Source organism: Dendroctonus ponderosae, unplaced genomic scaffold (genome assembly GCF_020466585.1).
Source record: "Dendroctonus ponderosae isolate FM_Combo_2020 unplaced genomic scaffold, Dpon_F_20191213v2 Dpon_F_20191213_8, whole genome shotgun sequence".
Lineage (NCBI taxonomy): Eukaryota > Metazoa > Arthropoda > Insecta > Coleoptera > Curculionidae > Dendroctonus > Dendroctonus ponderosae.
In genome coordinates this window covers 10,741,633-10,758,211 of record NW_026019016.1, presented here as the reverse complement: position 1 = coordinate 10,758,211, position 16,579 = coordinate 10,741,633, and the positions used below count along the sequence as shown (strand labels likewise).

The 16,579-nt window shown below is 31.6% G+C and overlaps 2 protein-coding genes across 12 annotated transcripts in view; one reads left to right on the top strand and one right to left on the bottom strand.

Annotated features, from left to right (window-relative positions):
• LOC109546999 (FK506-binding protein 2) overlaps positions 1-14,660 on the top strand; it is a 38,453-nt gene extending 23,793 nt beyond the window's left edge. Inside the window, exons 2-4 of the mRNA XM_019918209.2 lie at positions 9,297-9,480; positions 12,544-12,636; positions 13,893-14,660. Of these exons, the coding sequence (XP_019773768.2) occupies positions 9,297-9,480; positions 12,544-12,636; positions 13,893-14,075 (460 nt within the window). The 3' untranslated portion in view covers positions 14,076-14,660. The remainder of the gene's footprint in view (positions 1-9,296; positions 9,481-12,543; positions 12,637-13,892) is intronic.
• An 83-nt stretch (positions 14,661-14,743) lies between these two features.
• LOC109546997 (FH1/FH2 domain-containing protein 3) overlaps positions 14,744-16,579 on the bottom strand; it is a 136,090-nt gene continuing 134,254 nt past the window's right edge. For 8 of the 11 annotated variants that reach the window (XM_048668853.1, XM_019918198.2, XM_048668855.1 and 5 more), the window contains 3 exons: positions 16,118-16,208; positions 15,672-15,869; positions 14,744-15,290 (listed from right to left, as the gene is read on the bottom strand). In XM_048668853.1, the coding sequence (XP_048524810.1) occupies positions 15,217-15,290; positions 15,672-15,869; positions 16,118-16,208 (363 nt within the window). In that variant the 3' untranslated portion in view covers positions 14,744-15,216. Of the gene's footprint in view, positions 15,291-15,496; positions 15,558-15,671; positions 15,870-16,117; positions 16,209-16,579 lie in introns of all 11 variants that reach the window. The other 3 variants (XM_048668854.1, XM_019918201.2, XM_019918208.2) reach the window with 1 other exon arrangement.

Sequence of the window (16,579 nt, the reverse complement as noted above, 5' to 3'; positions counted from 1 at the left end):
ATCGCAATATTTCAATGTCTACTGATGTTTTAGTAACAACTAAGCTTGATTATGTATAGCATTAGGTAAATATGTTAAAATCTCCTGAATATTTTGATGCTTCCAGTTGAAGATATTTTAATAAATTTTCTTTGTGTCCTGTTTAATACCAAGTTCACATTGATTTTAATACTTTTCTATTCAAACGTCTCTGGATGATCACCATTTATTTTTTAACTGTTTTAAGTGTTTCAGCTTCCTTGTATTTTTTCCGAGTTTTTGTTACGTTGACTTATGTTTGCTTTAAACCCTAGATATCCACATGCATATGATTTGTGTTACTAACATTATGTTTTATTATTTGCTGCACTACTTTTGCTTTTTTTGGCTGACCAAATATTCTCTTGAAGTAAAAGTTTGCAACATTTTCGGGTATACAACTGGTTTATCTGGATTATATTTTTATTGATAAAAATGGACTAAATTACTTTAATTTGGCAGAGTGGAATCGACCAGAATAAATATTATTTCAACTGTACAGTGCATGTGTTTTATTATTGGGAAATTGAAGCAATATTTTTTTGCATTTTGGGTGACAATTATTTGGTTGCAGTTTTAAAAGATAGGTTTTTAATCAATAATAACAAATGCTGAAACCTTCCCATGGGCAGAGTCACAGAAAACACATTGATTTTATAACAGATTTAAAATATCAATCGGGATTGCATGTTGCAAGATGGAAAGTTTTTCATGATATTAATTAAGACTAGTTACATCATACCTTGACGAGCAGCAATACCATTTGAGGTCAGAACACTTCAACAATGGGCAAAGATCTCAGGGTATCTCCAAGTATCATCTTCATATTGAAATATGAATACTCGCATTGTTTATGTTGGCAGCCGAAAAAAAACTAAAAATAATCTAGCGATTATTTCTTGATACTATTCATTCCATGTTGAAATTTGTCTACACCATCAACATAGAATATATCGGGAAATATTTCCAGTTAAATTAAGGCCATAATGAAATGTAGCAACCGTCAACTAAGTAATTATTAATAACATTATCAGCGACCGCAATGCAAATCGGAACGGATATAAATTTGGGAAATGCTGGCGAAACATATGAGGGCCTTTAATTCGGATTATCCTTGATGAATTGTGTACGATTTCGGATAATTTAAATTATGGTGCTGTAATGTAGCTAATCAAATATAAACAGCGACCAATGTATCATTATTATTTCATATTGTTTGCTGAATATTAATTTAGTTATACACATTTTTTTTGTTTATTTTTTGCAAAACGCTTTTGTATAGCAAGCTTTTTCACTTCAGGCTTACTTGAAACGTGCCAATTATTCGCTCGTCCTCCATTCAGGGTTCTTCGGCATAAAGGTAACAACTTAATTAAATATTTACGCTCAGATGTAAAAGGGTTAAACGGATCCCTTCTTTAGTCAGTCAACTAAGATTGTGCTGATTTTTTTTAAGTGGAAAACAACGATTCGTTCAGATAGCGGAAAGTTGAGTAATTTAATCAAAATCTGCCATAGTTTAGTGCTCATATGTACGTCACATCATATCGGTTTATCTTAACAATTAATCCAGGAAATCCATCACAATTTAGTCTGTAAATAAACATGTGCCCATCTGAAAATAAGCCCATTCCCATTCTATAACTCCTTGCTAATAACGGTTAATGTAATGGGCAACCTGAATAAAAAACACTTCTGGATAAACATGGCATGTTTGAAATAGATTCTACGTCTAATTATGGGAAAACATCATCTCGTAAAATTTTATGATTTCGCCTTGAAATATTAAAAGCTCCTGAAATATAAGCGCTACAGTTGAGTTGGCCTGGCCGAAACAGCTTAGCCACATTCATATTTAATATGTCTGGTAAAAGAAAAGTTTTAAGGCTCAATTACGTAAAAACGTCGTGCATTTTTGAAACACGTTAGATAAATAAAAGTTTGAACACATTGACATCTCGACGAGAGCAACATTTTAGTCGGGATTCTCGGGGGTGTCGTTTCGTTAACCTTCATTACATCAGGGCTTTACATCAAGACGAGTTTCAGAAGGGACTGCCAGTTTCTCGGCATTTGCAGCAATTAATTATTTAGGAAAAACTCTTAAATTGGTTGAAAGTACGTATTTTCATTAGCCTGGAATGATAATTTATTCAGACGGTTCTAAAATGTGTTGGTGCACTTTTTAGTTTTAAACAAAATTCGTCCTTTACGACCGCAGACATTTTTGTATTTTATTACTGATTGATGCTGAAAACCATAAACATTGTTAAAATTAGATACACCAACTTAAGTGTGGATTTTCGAGGCAAAAATAAAAAAAAACAATTTGCTGAACAAGCTTGCTAGCAAATTTCATATACAGAACTGTTTTTCTTGCATGATGAATAAATGTGAAAACAAGAATTTTTTTTTCAAAAAACTGAAGCGTTTTCTGTTTCTTAAGTATCGGTGGTATAAAAGACAATACATTTAAATGGCGCAATTTTCAGATTTGAAATTAATTTTTAGGAATGATTCAAAGTACTGTCTGCAAATGGGTATGCTATACTTTACGTCTGCATATTTTAAGAGCAGAAATAGAACTTTTCTCATGTAAATATGCATGGCCCGTAAGGGCGAAAGCTTAGTATTTAATATACCAGAGGTAACATAAGTTAATTGATCTAAAAAAAAATCTCTAAGGTTTAAAAACTAGGAGCACTGAAGTTTTTGAATGCAGAATATCGAAACGTGTTTCGACATTTTGCTCTGTACTGGGAGTTAGACACTTTTAAAGAGCGTGAAGTCAAAATAAAATTTCCATTTCTACAATTTTATTTCCATGGAAAGCGAAAGTCGTTTTATTGCAAGTTCAATGAAACATTTCAAGTTTTCAGGGTCCAGTTTTCAAGTTACCACCTTTATATTGAAAATCACGAATACTTAGAAACTATTTAAATTTTTCTACCTACCTTTAGAGAACGTACACACAAATATGGTTTTAGTGGAAACTTTATCAATGTTTCAAGGTTTTCAGAGTCTGCTATATAGTAAACCAATTCCAAGTTCTCATATTCTATAGGCAATTAGAAATTAAATAAAGTGCAGGCAGTTGTGTGAAACTTTTCGCCTACAAGTGGGTAAACACTTCAATTTCTAGACATGCCTTTGAAGAACGCGCAAAAATCCGCTTTAAGTGCAATTTGAATGAAACTTTGAGGAAAAAATTGAAAGCCAATTGTTTTCTATAGGGTGCGTGCATTACGTTGTCAGTTGTTATAGATTGGGAGTCAAAATTATTTAAAAAACGTGGGCAGTTGCACAAAAACCTTCCTTTCTACACCTTCGTTACTAGAACCTACCTACACACCTACAACACAACACTAGAATTTAATCAGAAAATTAAAATGGAAGTTTTAGTGTTTGTGTTGGAGATTTTTGTAGAGTGCTGAGAGAATAAGACTATTAACATATTTTAGATAAAAAATGAAATTTATTTGCGGATCAAGCTATTCAACATAAAATAATCAAACAAAAGTTGTGTAGATCTCACTTAAATAAACTGTATGTTTTAAAAATTGCTACAGTTATATGTTTCATAATATATAATACAAAAACATAATAATATTTTTTATATTTAAACACAATACAAAAAATTCTGCCACAGTTATATAATTCGTTATTTGCACTTCTGCAAGTTTTATTTTTTTAGGTTTAAATGTTTGTTGATATCTGAACTTTCAGCTTTACTTTGCAATTTTACGTACGAGAAAGTTTTTCAAACTTCATTTGAAAAATCATTTTTATTATTTTAACACTACAGTTATGGATGCTTATAACGAAGTCAAGCTGAGAAACACGATACAGAATATAAAAACTTTATCAGGGGATTATAGCATGCAAAAAAATACGAAAGTTGCTCAAAAGATGGTAAAAGATCAAAAATCTTAATTGAAAAATCTAAAGCTTGTAAGCTTAAGACATTTTGGTTGACTTGGCGTTGTTATCAATGCCATCGATATATCATTATGGAATATTCCTGTTATATACCATTCAATAATGTAGTATACATACATCGAGTTACTAAATGCTTATGAAGACAAACTTTTGAATGATTTACGGACGGCAGACTTCGGAACTTTAACAATCGTACGATATATTATGTATAATATATATAGGATACAACTTAGGCAAAAGTTTGAATCTGCAACTACTTTTCTTGTGCATATCGTAAGAAATTGTGATAAGTTGTTCCAAAATAGATATTTATTGGCAGAAGCAGCTGGGAACTTTTTGAATGTGGATTTTCGTTTGCATTTTAATAGGGTTAAATCGGGTTACAGTTGGACGTTGAATCTAATGCAAATATGCCGCAATATTAATGTTGATATTTATTTCAATACATAAATATGGAAACAACGTGGAACTTGTTTGGAGTGGAGGACTGTTCAATGGACACAATTATAACGATTTTGGATATTTCATTTCAAACTGTCAGCAATGTATTTAATCCATTGAAAAATTTGCAAAATATAAAATCCTAGTACTTGACTTTATATATAAAATCAGTTGCCAAGAAATATTTATTTGTCAGAAATTGAAGATCAATAAAATAAAGAATTGAAAGCGAATTCTCCACATTGAGGTCACTGCAAGTGTGCATTGAAAATGCATCTATTCTATGAGTTAATTGCAGTAATTTCAGAGTTTTTTAAAGAATTATTTACTTGGGCCTTCGAGGCTCCTAGAAATTCGATATTCATTGCTAAATAAGAATAGACTGTAAAGTTACAAATAAATAAAGTGAACAATTGCTGTATAAAATATCAGAGTAAATTGTATTGCGATAATACGTTGAATTGAAAAAACGCCAATAGCCAAATATACAATTTCACTTTTTGTTGTTGCTTTTGTTCAGGGTTTAGGAATTTTCTGAAAGAACTTTCTAACTATTTCTGTTTTACCAGCCAAACATGAATGGTTGTGAAATACTCCATAAGACGCGAGTTGAAATCACATCTGAAAAATGTAATCAATGGTAGATAATTAAGTTTTTAACTTCTGTTTGAAGTTCTGATTTTTACAGTGAGTAAATTATTTGTATAGTTTCATTTGTAATCCTACACTGAAGTTTGTTGCCTTAGTATACAATTTGAAGGTTTTTAAAATATTTAGGACAAATTTATGGCTTTTACGACTATGAATTATACTACTTTAATCCCATGTAGTAAACATATTTTCACTTTCTACTTCTGTGAGCTGAATATATCTATACATTCAAGCCTAGTGCTCGTTGTTTCCAAACAGTCTTCTTTTCATAAAATCATTCTTTGGAAGTGCTCGATATCCGAAATGCTAATGTAATTTGACTGCATAAGAACGCCTATAATGTTCGATTTGGGAATCGAAGTCAATTACAGTTTAATGAATTTGCATTTGGTTCTGGAGAGTACGTTGAAAGTATTTTACTATTGTTTTATTTTATTATCTTATAATATAATACATTTTGTTTTATCAACCAAAATGTCCATAAACACGGATTATCTAAGCTGTAAATAAATAACCGTTATTAATTCTTTCATTCAGTAGAGATAAAGACACCAGAATGGTAGTTATATAAAAATGCAAAAATTCGGTTAAATCTGCCAAATTTTGATAAAACTGCTAAAATGTGAACTGTTCATATATTTATCCAGATTATGGAAGTCAATTTCATTTTCGTGAAAGTAACCCCTCGTAAATCTAATACTGGAGTGTAGGTTATGCATAGTAATCTCCGACCGTGGCTGTATCTTTCCGACCGGCAAACTTCTACCTTTCTGGAGAAGTAAACTCTCTGAAAGTTTCTATGCCGGCCAACTAACAAAATAATTCCGCATAGAGCTACGTGCAAATGCGGCATGCAGTGCCGTTTCTCAGGATACTTTTTGATATGCATGGTCTTTTTAATATTTCAACTGACTTTTGTTCTATCCCGCCTGTATCGCGTTTTGTTGAGGGTTTTTCCGACCACGTTGATAACAGGATCGGAATTTTGCCATTTTTGCTACCGACGCTGTTCTCCATGATTATACTTTGTATTCAGCAGCCGGTCTATTTCATTTGTTTTTCCGTTCTTTTAACAGTGTTAATGTTATTCCATTGCCATTTTTTTACAATTATTAAAAATACTGTTTCACTTTCGTATTGCCTAGTTTAAAGCAGTATTTTTCGTATAAATAACTAACTTCTCGTATAAGCAAATTTTTAAATGATATTTTTTTAAAAATAATAAATGAAAAATGAAATTATTTCCCATAGTGTTTTGAGCATCAGGAACAGATGGAAAATTGAGCCGTATACTTGTGGAGTCTTATAAATTTTCATCTAAACATTGTGCAAATAAAGTTGAGTAATTGCATTCAATAAAATAAAACATGTTAAAATGTGATTTGGGCAGAACAGTGTAGGGGCACTAAAAAGAACCAAGCAATAAAAACAGAACAAGGTGAATTGAGAAGCACACCAATCGAAGAAAATCGTTTTCAGTAGAGCAGAAAACAGCAGCAGCTTTAATGATATCTAGAACGCATTTTCAACTGATGAATTTTAGTGAACGGTATAAAATTAAAGTTTCACTGTTGCCGATTTCAGGGTTGCAGAGTCGTTAATATTAGTGTTGATATTCAACAGTAGGAAAACTAAAATGATCAGGTGATGTGTAAGAATTGGAAACCTTCAATCAGTCTTACTTCTTTCGCGTTTAGAACCTATCGGCGCATTTTCTAACAGATTGTTAGCAATTGATAGCAATATAACCATAAAGTGTCCACAAATAAAGTTAACAAGATACAAATTATGTTAAGTTTTAGGAGAAATGTATATATGAAAACGAAATTATATTGAAATTTTTGCCGAAAATATATTAAGTTATTAACAGTTTTCGTAGAACAGGAGATAATATGAAAGCATATTGTTCTAAAGCTTGTGAAGTGTTTTAACAACTTAGTAACTATAAACCACACCCGGAAATTAACAAAAAACTTGTATCTACTATAAAGTAAGTGATAAGACTTGCAAGTGCCGACAGAAAATCGAACTGGAAAACATTGATTTAGAGGAAGAAATTATTAGAAACTAATACTTATTTAACACGTTCATACCCAAGATGCATATTGGCGAAAGTTTTCGGTCAAAGAATTTTACTTCAATAATTTGATATGCTTTAAAGGCGCGCGCCCAACAGACGAAGTGACGCTTAAGATCAGGTTCAAGCCGATTTAATTTTTCTACTAATAATGGAAAACAGAATATTTCATTCTTTCTATCTTCCTATTAATTGCTAACTAAATACCGGGTGTCAATTTGAAAACTTCCCACCTTCAATATCTTTCTTGCAGTTGAAAACATGAAAAATCGGAAAGACCCGTCGATTTTATTTGTAAGGGGGACACTTTAAATACATATCTTTAGCCTCCTTGTTTCAACCCCCTAGGAAGGGTAGATGCCACCCTTAGAATTTTAAATGGAAAGGGGGTCAGTGGCGCATCGTTTTAAAGGGCGTTCAATTCTCTTTACATTAGTTACTACTTTGTTGCTTGCAGAGGTTTTCGAATAATCGCGTTTCAAAATTGTAGAAACAATTAAATTTGCGTAATCTAAAAAGTAAATCTCCTTGTAATAGCAGAGTAGGTTACACTGGTAAAATCGTTGAATAACAGGAAGAAAATCTAGTTTAAGCAATTTATGTCGGATTTATTGATTATTTGACTTCGAGAAAAATCACTTTTAATTTACGGCAGAGAAATTTCTACAATAAAACCCAAGGGATCTACTTACGCACTATCTTATAAATTGTTCAAAATGTTGTCTATTTTCGAACCCTTCCTAACATTGATAAGATATTCTCGGATAGATCGCTTGGCAGAAGACGATTTAATGGCCTCCAAGATCACCGGATTGAATACCCTTAGACTTCTTTCTTTGGGGACATCTTAACTCCATGGTTTATAAAACACAACCTGCTGATATTCATGATTTTAAAAGGCTAATTTCAGCAGAATTCCGGTCAATTCCCGGTAAAGTGTTGCGAAAAGTTAGGGAGGAGTTTGGGAAACAGACTTTATTATTGTTTACAGCAAACTGGACAAGATTTTGATCAATTAATAAGATAGTGCGTAAGTAGATGACAGGTATTATTGTAGAAATTTCTAAAATTTCCGTAAATAAAAAGTTATTTTTGTCGATGCAAAATAATCAATAAATAAAAAATCAAAGTAAAAAATTATAAATCAATGTTTAAACTAGATTTTCTTCCTGTTATACAACGATTTTAACAGTGTAATTTACTCTTCTAATCATCTGTATTACAAGGAGACCCAATAAAATGGTTTTGTTTAATTGTTTCTACAACCCGGTATGTCCCATATACAGGATGTTTAAATGAGTCCCGGCAATAATTAAGAGGGTTATTTCTATTATCATTGTAAGAAAAGGTTTCTATAAACATGCAAATTTGTACAGATATTTGCATTTGAATAATTTTTTATAAACCGCTTATAGCATTTCTTTATAAAAGAACTAGGAATGTATATTGTATAATGAATGATTCATCAACTTTTATCTTTTCACGCCGTACTTATAACACTTTGCTTTCTTTCTTATTCATCCGACTAATCACTTACACTTTATGTATTATTTCAGTCTATAAAATTCGCAAGCTCACATGCAAGCGTTATTCCCAAATGGTCCCAATTATCTGTGCTACCCGAAATTATCAGTTGTTCAACAAAATGTCCCTAAACGTATTAGAATTCGGAAGTATTTGAACTCTGTAGATGCTCAGATTAACATGTTTAAATTTCGTATTCAAAACATCGTATGCCGCTTTAGAATAACTGATTTTTTCAGTGCATTGCACTTCAAGATATTCTTATTTTCTTGTTTCTTTTATTGAAAACGTTTTGATTAAATTGCCAAGATGTTTTTTGTTTTGTTTAAGTTCTACTTAGAAAATCCGCCCCTGTTCTCATTTTGCGCTTCTAACTTTCCTTAAAACGTGCACATTCAGACTTATTCAACTTATATTCCCTGTGTAGTCGTTACGCACTGGCGACACACTTAAATATTAAGAAGTTTTTTGGTACTTCTCCCCGCAAGGAGTTGCCAGCCAATTCCTTCAGAAACTTTTATATGGATCAGCACTCCTACGGTAATAAAATTTAAATGATTGAAAATACAAGAACTCTCCATTACACTTAAGGATAATTGATTAGCTCTGCGATCTGGCAAAGTTTAATACAATATTATTTTTTCAGTTTGGACCGTGACCAGCCTTTCACTTTCCAACTAGGAGTAGGCCAAGTAATTAAGGGATGGGATCAGGGTCTCTTAGACATGTGCGTAGGAGAAAAGAGGAAACTCACCATTCCCCCATCTCTTGGATATGGCGATAGGGGAGCTGGAAACGTTATTCCAGGTGGCGCAACTCTTCATTTTGAGGTACAAATCAATTAATTGTAATTTCTTTATGTTATTGTTGTGAATTATTTTTTGTGCAAAAAGAACATCCACCACATTGCATTGAGTTTGCTGCTAATCAGACTTTTCGATTAGAAATAATGCATGTTTTTCATTTATTAACAGATTAAATAAATGAACGCGATGCGCTATTTATATTCGCTCCAAGGCTTGAATCAGTTTGATGTGCTTTTCAGCAAATGTTTACTTACTGCTCCCATTTTACTGATATATATGGCTAAAACTATACATGTTTTATAAATATTTTATCATGTTTGTATACAGGATGGTTTATATAACGTGCTTATATTGTAAGAAAGTGTGTAAAGGGTAGTTTTGAAGAGCTTGTTGCCAGATAGGAGATGCTAAGGTTTATATTTGATTTCCTTCCGAGAAAATCATTCTCTTTTTGTAGATATTGTTAAAATTGTCTGTTTCGCTCCGTAAGACATTTTCTCTACTTATGACCAGAATTTCTTTCGGTTTATCCCTTATTTCGAATAAAGAAAGACGTCTTTATAAAATTCCACTTAAAAATTGAGGCGTTATTGTAGATTACAAAAATGTTTCATTTGCAGTTACCACATTTTTTCTTCAATTCAGAATTATTTATCGGCAAAAATTCAAGAATTTCTATTTCATTTTTGGGTAGTAAAGTATAAGCGATGTTATTCGATTTATTTATTTTCACATGGTACTTTTTATTCCAATTAGTACATGGAAAAACCTCTTAGTTCATCAGATTACTTCCAAAAAATTTGCCGAGCATTTTGAAATCCTCTGGAAATGTGCGATTTAAAAAATGTCCGTTCATGTATTAAAACAATTGAACTTGTCAATATTTTTTTATCATCTTATTTATTTTTAGGATTTTCAAGATTTTTTTCAGTGTGTACACACCTGCTTCCTTCCTTTCCCAATAATTGTTAATTTCATTCATCTTTAAACTTTATTGAGTTAGATTAAAATGAGCATTTCGTGACATTGCGGTTTTAGTGATTTTAATATACAGGTTGGTGCTGTTTCCAGGACATAAACATTAGATATCAATAGAGGATCGTAAAACCATATAAGTTTTCGTAATTAAAATATATTCAAAAAACCCTTACTCAATTAAATACAAGGTGTGTACGACATACAAATTTATTCAAGTGAGTGAACTACTCTTCGAATATTCTTTAATTTCCATTTTTATTTATTTTTGTTATTGTTGTTGAACTCCACTGATTAAATTTGTTCCTTTTCTTCGCAGTGGTTACAGTTTTTTACCCGTCTTCTCTTTACATTTTATTGTTTAAAAATTTAAATTCGAATTGAGCAGAATCAAAACTTGATTTAAAATTTATAAAAAAAGTGGTAGGTAGCGGGCCAGTAGTTTTCTAAAAATGCTCAGATACCAACGCCACTGATTAAACTAATTAATTGCCAATTTTCATTCAAATATATACAGCCGCTTGGTGACAATTCATAAATTTTATTTTGTATTTGGATTATAAAGCAAACTTGTCAGTTTTTATATTGTCTATTTTTGTCTGCTCTGTAAACTAGAACACCTTGTATAAATATAAATGTGTGAAAGCGGCGATCAATTTACTTATTCTTCAGATCATCGTTAGTTTTCTGTTCGAGTTTTTGAATGTATTGCCAGACTTAGCTGCCAAAAGAGGAGAACAGCTAGAAATAAAGAATAAGCCAAAAAAAATAATTACAAACTATTGTGATTTGCAAAATGTAGATACTAAATTTAAAACATCTATTAAATATGCATTTCATATTAAAAACAATAAACAGATGCAATAAAATACGGTAATCATTGTTTTTATAAAAGCATGTTTGTTGTTTGTGTCCAATTTACGTTGGACATAAACATGTTATTTATTGGCTTATTATCTCAAGGAAACTGTATAAAAGAGAAAATAACATGACAAGATCCAAATTATCACTGAATAGGGAAAACATTCAAATTGAAATACTTTAGTTATATAAATGTTTTAATTCAATAATAACTGCAACAGCAAGCAACAGAGTAAGAGAGAAATATTAAAATTTACAAATCAATTTTYGTTTWMAAAAAAAACTTCTTTGGAATTGTATTTTGAAATCAATATTTTTACATTTATGCWWTAAATCATACAGATACTGACTCTGATAGATATAAAAACATAAAGGTTTCATATAGACWCTTTGAGAACTTACCAGTTGTTTATTAAGTKTATCAGTCGATCCAAAGATAAATATATTCTTTCTTGATGTAAAATAAATGTTTTTAAATTAGTTAAGATTTTTTAGTGATTAATTATAGGCGACGTTGACTCTTGCAAGTTTAAACTTGAAATAAACAAGAATCAAAGAAAATGAAACTGCGTGTTTTGTATAAACCAAGTAAACTAGACTATAATATTATTTTAAAAGCTTCCATTGRAAATKTTACAMTTTGTTTTGATTTTACACCTATTTCCGATGAACTAAATTAGCAAATTAGAGAKACTGTTTCATATAAATGAATGTTTCCGAATTATGCCACATTYATACAATGCATATTTCACAGCGGTCAAAATATATYCCTATTTTATCAAAATGCTTGGAAAATCACCTGGAAATTATATCGAAATATCATGGAGCAAAAGTTAYAATTTCATTACAATTCGAAGCATTTCAACAGATTTTCCCGTTCATTTACTCCTCTAATAGATAACCATTTGCTTAGCTGCCTATATCGATTTTCCATGAAAATTCATAGTCATGAAATATTAGTATCTTAATTAATTATGTGTTGTTACATTAACAGATTGTTTGCCGGTCAATATTGTCCTAACACAACTACATTATTCTGAATACCTACCTATATTAATTAAGTCTCTCGAGTGATTATGTATGTAAATGCTTTGGATCGGCCTCTATGGATTTAACGGTACGCTTTCAACTTCGGCTGCATTTTCAGCAAAGTGCTTGAGTGTTATTCAAGCTAGCCAATAATAACAAAAATAAAATATCAAAACGTACTTTGATAGATACTTAATTAACATCCACAATTTTTTTTCCCAGGTGGAACTAATAAATATTGGAGACTCTCCACCAACAACAAACGTATTCAAGGAAATTGATGGCGACAAAGACAACCAACTTAGCCGCGAAGAAGTAAGTACATTTAGCAATTAACGAATTTAAAATAGTCGCTTTCATCAAGCTCTTGTACTTACCTGAAAGTATGTTAATGAAATACATTAACTTTGAAAGTGACGATTCATTCATGTTTGTCAAAACCAAACACGCCTCCGTACTGTCGAGATAGTTTTCCAAAAAGGAAAAGTTTGCGAATTGTTTAATTGACCATCGGGTCGTTGAACATGAGTGTTTGTTAGAAACCGTCCACATACGACAATATTATTTATGGATGTGTTTAATTTCTCTCGCACAGAGAAACCCCAAGGAACTCTTACGTGAAAGTAAAACACCTGTACACAATATTATGATATCAGGCACTTACTTTAATTAACATAGTCGATAAGAATTGCACTAGTTGATTCCACAGTTACGAAAAGAAAACGCAAAATTAAATAAGTTTTTGCAAATATTCTGCACCTGTAAACAAACACACGAAATTTATCCTCGATATCGTTCTCACGACAGCGTTAAAGCAATTATATACCATTTAAAGTAAAGATTTTTTTCAAGTTGATTCTAACATTATCGGCGTGTTCAACCGGGTTTGAGCCATTGTTTATTTTTTGTTTCCAGTGTTTGTGGGTTTTAATACTTCGCCAGAAAAGTTCTGCATTGTTCGTTTGCAAATATCAAACAAATAAATTGGAAAACCCGAAAAATTATGTTTTCCGATATAATTCTGAATCGTAGTCAGTTTTATAAACTTTAGAAATTTGTTACTTTTATAAATTAAAAATCAGCGTAATAACTTCGCCGCATTTTTTTTATGTATTTTGTTTGGAAACTTACGTTTGGTCAAAATATCAATTTTATTTGTCTGAATCGATCCACGCGCTTTTGGTATTATTCATTCTTCTCTCAAATCAAAAAACTTGCTTAAATTTTTTCAACCCTCATGTTCTTCAAAATCGTCTGTTTCCTGAAAATAAATTCCAATCAGTGAAAACGTTTTTGATCGTCGCTTCACTAAATATTCGTCATAAAATTCAAATACCCATATTCAAAGAGAAGAAAAGAACTTTCGCTTTCAGATTAGTACCATAAATAACACTCATTTAATTGTTGCTAATCACAGCCGTTGTACCTGAGATTGATTTATTTCAAGAGCTTAATTATAAGGTTCTGATATATTATTTTATTATTAAGCTTTCATTTTAAACAATTCTAAATTTCCTTAAAGAAAACTAATTAATTATTGTAGCCACTGCTAATTTTGTTGCTCTTTTCAGATAAGCGAATACTTGAAGAAACAGATGGTAGCAGCGGATGGCGGTAATCCCAGTGAAGAAGTAAAAAACATGTTAGCTGAACATGATAAACTAGTTGAAGAAATCTTCCAGCATGAAGACAAAGACAAGAACGGTTTCATTTCCCACGATGAATTTTCCGGCCCTAAACACGACGAACTTTAAGCATTGCTAAATGTATAAAAGCTTGTTTTTGATATCACTTAAAAACGAACTGTTTACCTTTAATTATGAACGTTGTTTATAAAATTCCATATATGTATGTACGCGTGATATGAAGAATAAGTTTTCAAACCATTCGAAAACGACTGAACACTCCGGACAGTGTAAGTTTAAGTTAAAAAATATCATTCAGATCGTTCCATGTTATTATTTGTAAATTAATTTTATATATTTTGTGTTATTCTGATACCTAGTGGAGGTATCAAAAGTGTTTGACTTCTCAAATGCTTAATCACATAAGTGGAGGTATCAAAAGTGTTTGTCTTCTCAAATGCACAATTACATTTGCGAAGTCAAACACTTTTGATACCTCCACTAGGTATAAGCACATATGTTATTAATCCGGAAATCATGTCTAAATATTATTATTTTGATTGGCTAGACATGATTCATGTATATTTATGTTATTCGATAATAGTACTTAGAATATATTTGCTTCCATCTTTCACTAGGTCAATGTTTCGGCGAAATTTATGTAAGTCGTTGTATAAAGAGTTAATAAATTAATAAAAGTTTTCTACAAATAAATATTTGTCTTATCTGCATACCCAGACAGTTTAGGTTTCAACCCGACAAAAACGGTTTGAATTCGACCTGAGAAACACTGCAAGTAACAAAATCATGTAACTATATTACATAAAACAAAAATTACACTTTACTATCTAAAACCACAGCAAAAAAGAGGAAAATCCTTAGGAAAAAATACTTATTAATGCTTGCTTTAATTCTAATTTACAATGGTATCAAAGACAAATTCAGGAAACGAGACTAGTGGTTACTTTTGCGAAAAACGGCAGAGAATAAAAAATAAATAAATCCTATTCTAAGCAAAAATTCTAAATTAGAATAAAATAAAATCAACAATTATTATATTAAAATGAGTCGCATTCGATTACCTATTTATTATCACATTAACAATAATTCTCGCTATACACACAATTGATCAATAATCAATTTTCTTTTTACCTGCCTCCATTGTTTAATTACATCATAATTTACCGTTACATTAAACAACATTCATCGGCTCTTGGCGTTTATGAGAAATTTAAACTCAACTCTGTATATGGACTGTGCATCGGTTCCTTCAGTAGCCCTTAATGTAGGTTGACAGGTGTTTCTTTTCCTCCTCCGAGAGGCCGTTTTTAAGAGTTCTTCGTACTGGAAATGCAAAAACAGAAAATCAGTAGCCATTGGAGCTGTACCTTAAATACGTGCACCATTTTAGCAAACATTCATTATTACGCCTTTGCCTATTTTACTATCTATTCACAAAAAAACTGTTGCTTGTTGATATGAAATATTAGTACCTAATGAATATCAAAAGTTAGGAGCACACAAAAGCTCACACATGAACGCAATATTACGTAATTTATGGCGAATCTCGGCTACCATACGGGTTGTTTTCCCTTGTTCTGGATCTCTTGACTAGTTGAAAAAATCAAACTTGTCTTAACATTGTGCAAACAATATGTGTATCTAAATTATATCTAAAAATCTCAATAGTACATCTACCCTACAGTTTGTTTAAAAATTACTTACAAGACTTCCTATCAACGTGTCTAGTTCTTTTTCTTTCCCGTGGAGCTGTTCTAGGTCCTTTAGTAGCAGTTTTTACCAAACTTTCTAGAATTTCATCATCTCCATCAGTCAGATGCCCATTGAGTCCCGTAGAGTTTCTGCCAAGGGTGTTATTCTGGCTGGCGCTTTCTCTTCGCCTATGCCTCCAAGGTAAGGTGCCTGAAAAAGGGTTTTCTATAGTTGGAAACGATAACATTTTTTAAAGCTGCAATATCAGCGTGTGCGTATCGTACAACGAACATTTGTAGCAAGTCTTTGAAAATTTCAATTGAAGAAAAACTTAGGTATGAAATAAAACTACTTCTAAGTTGCTAGATGACGAGGTTTCATCAGTTTTACTCCCAATAACAGGGACTTAAAACAAATAAAAATAGTGTTCTGTGTAAATAGTGTAACTTTTGCTGTACCTTGCATGCTTTCCACGTCAGAAATATCGCTTCCGAGTAACTGGCGCAGCTCAGCATCGGCACGGTCCTCTTTTGAACGGAATTTTCCAATCTGAAAAAAATACACGTTTTTAATCAACATCCGCAGAGTTGCAGAAGAAAATAATAAATTACACACGGGATGAAGATAGATAGAAGATGAAGAAGGATGAAGATAGATAGAAGATACACGGGATGAAGAAAATTTGTAATGCGTAAAATTGATGCTTTCGCTATCGAAAACAGTGGCGAAACTGTGTAATGAATCCGCTGGTGGAAAGTAAGTCCTATCGCCACTGTTAGTTTTACCAATTGCAAATTTTCTTCATTCCGTGTGTAAAGTAATAACTTTTAAAAATATTTTTGTAATGTACAGGGTGTCCCAAAGGCTCTAAAGGTATCAAAGTTGCGTTTTTTTAAATGGAATGTCCTGTATATTATTGC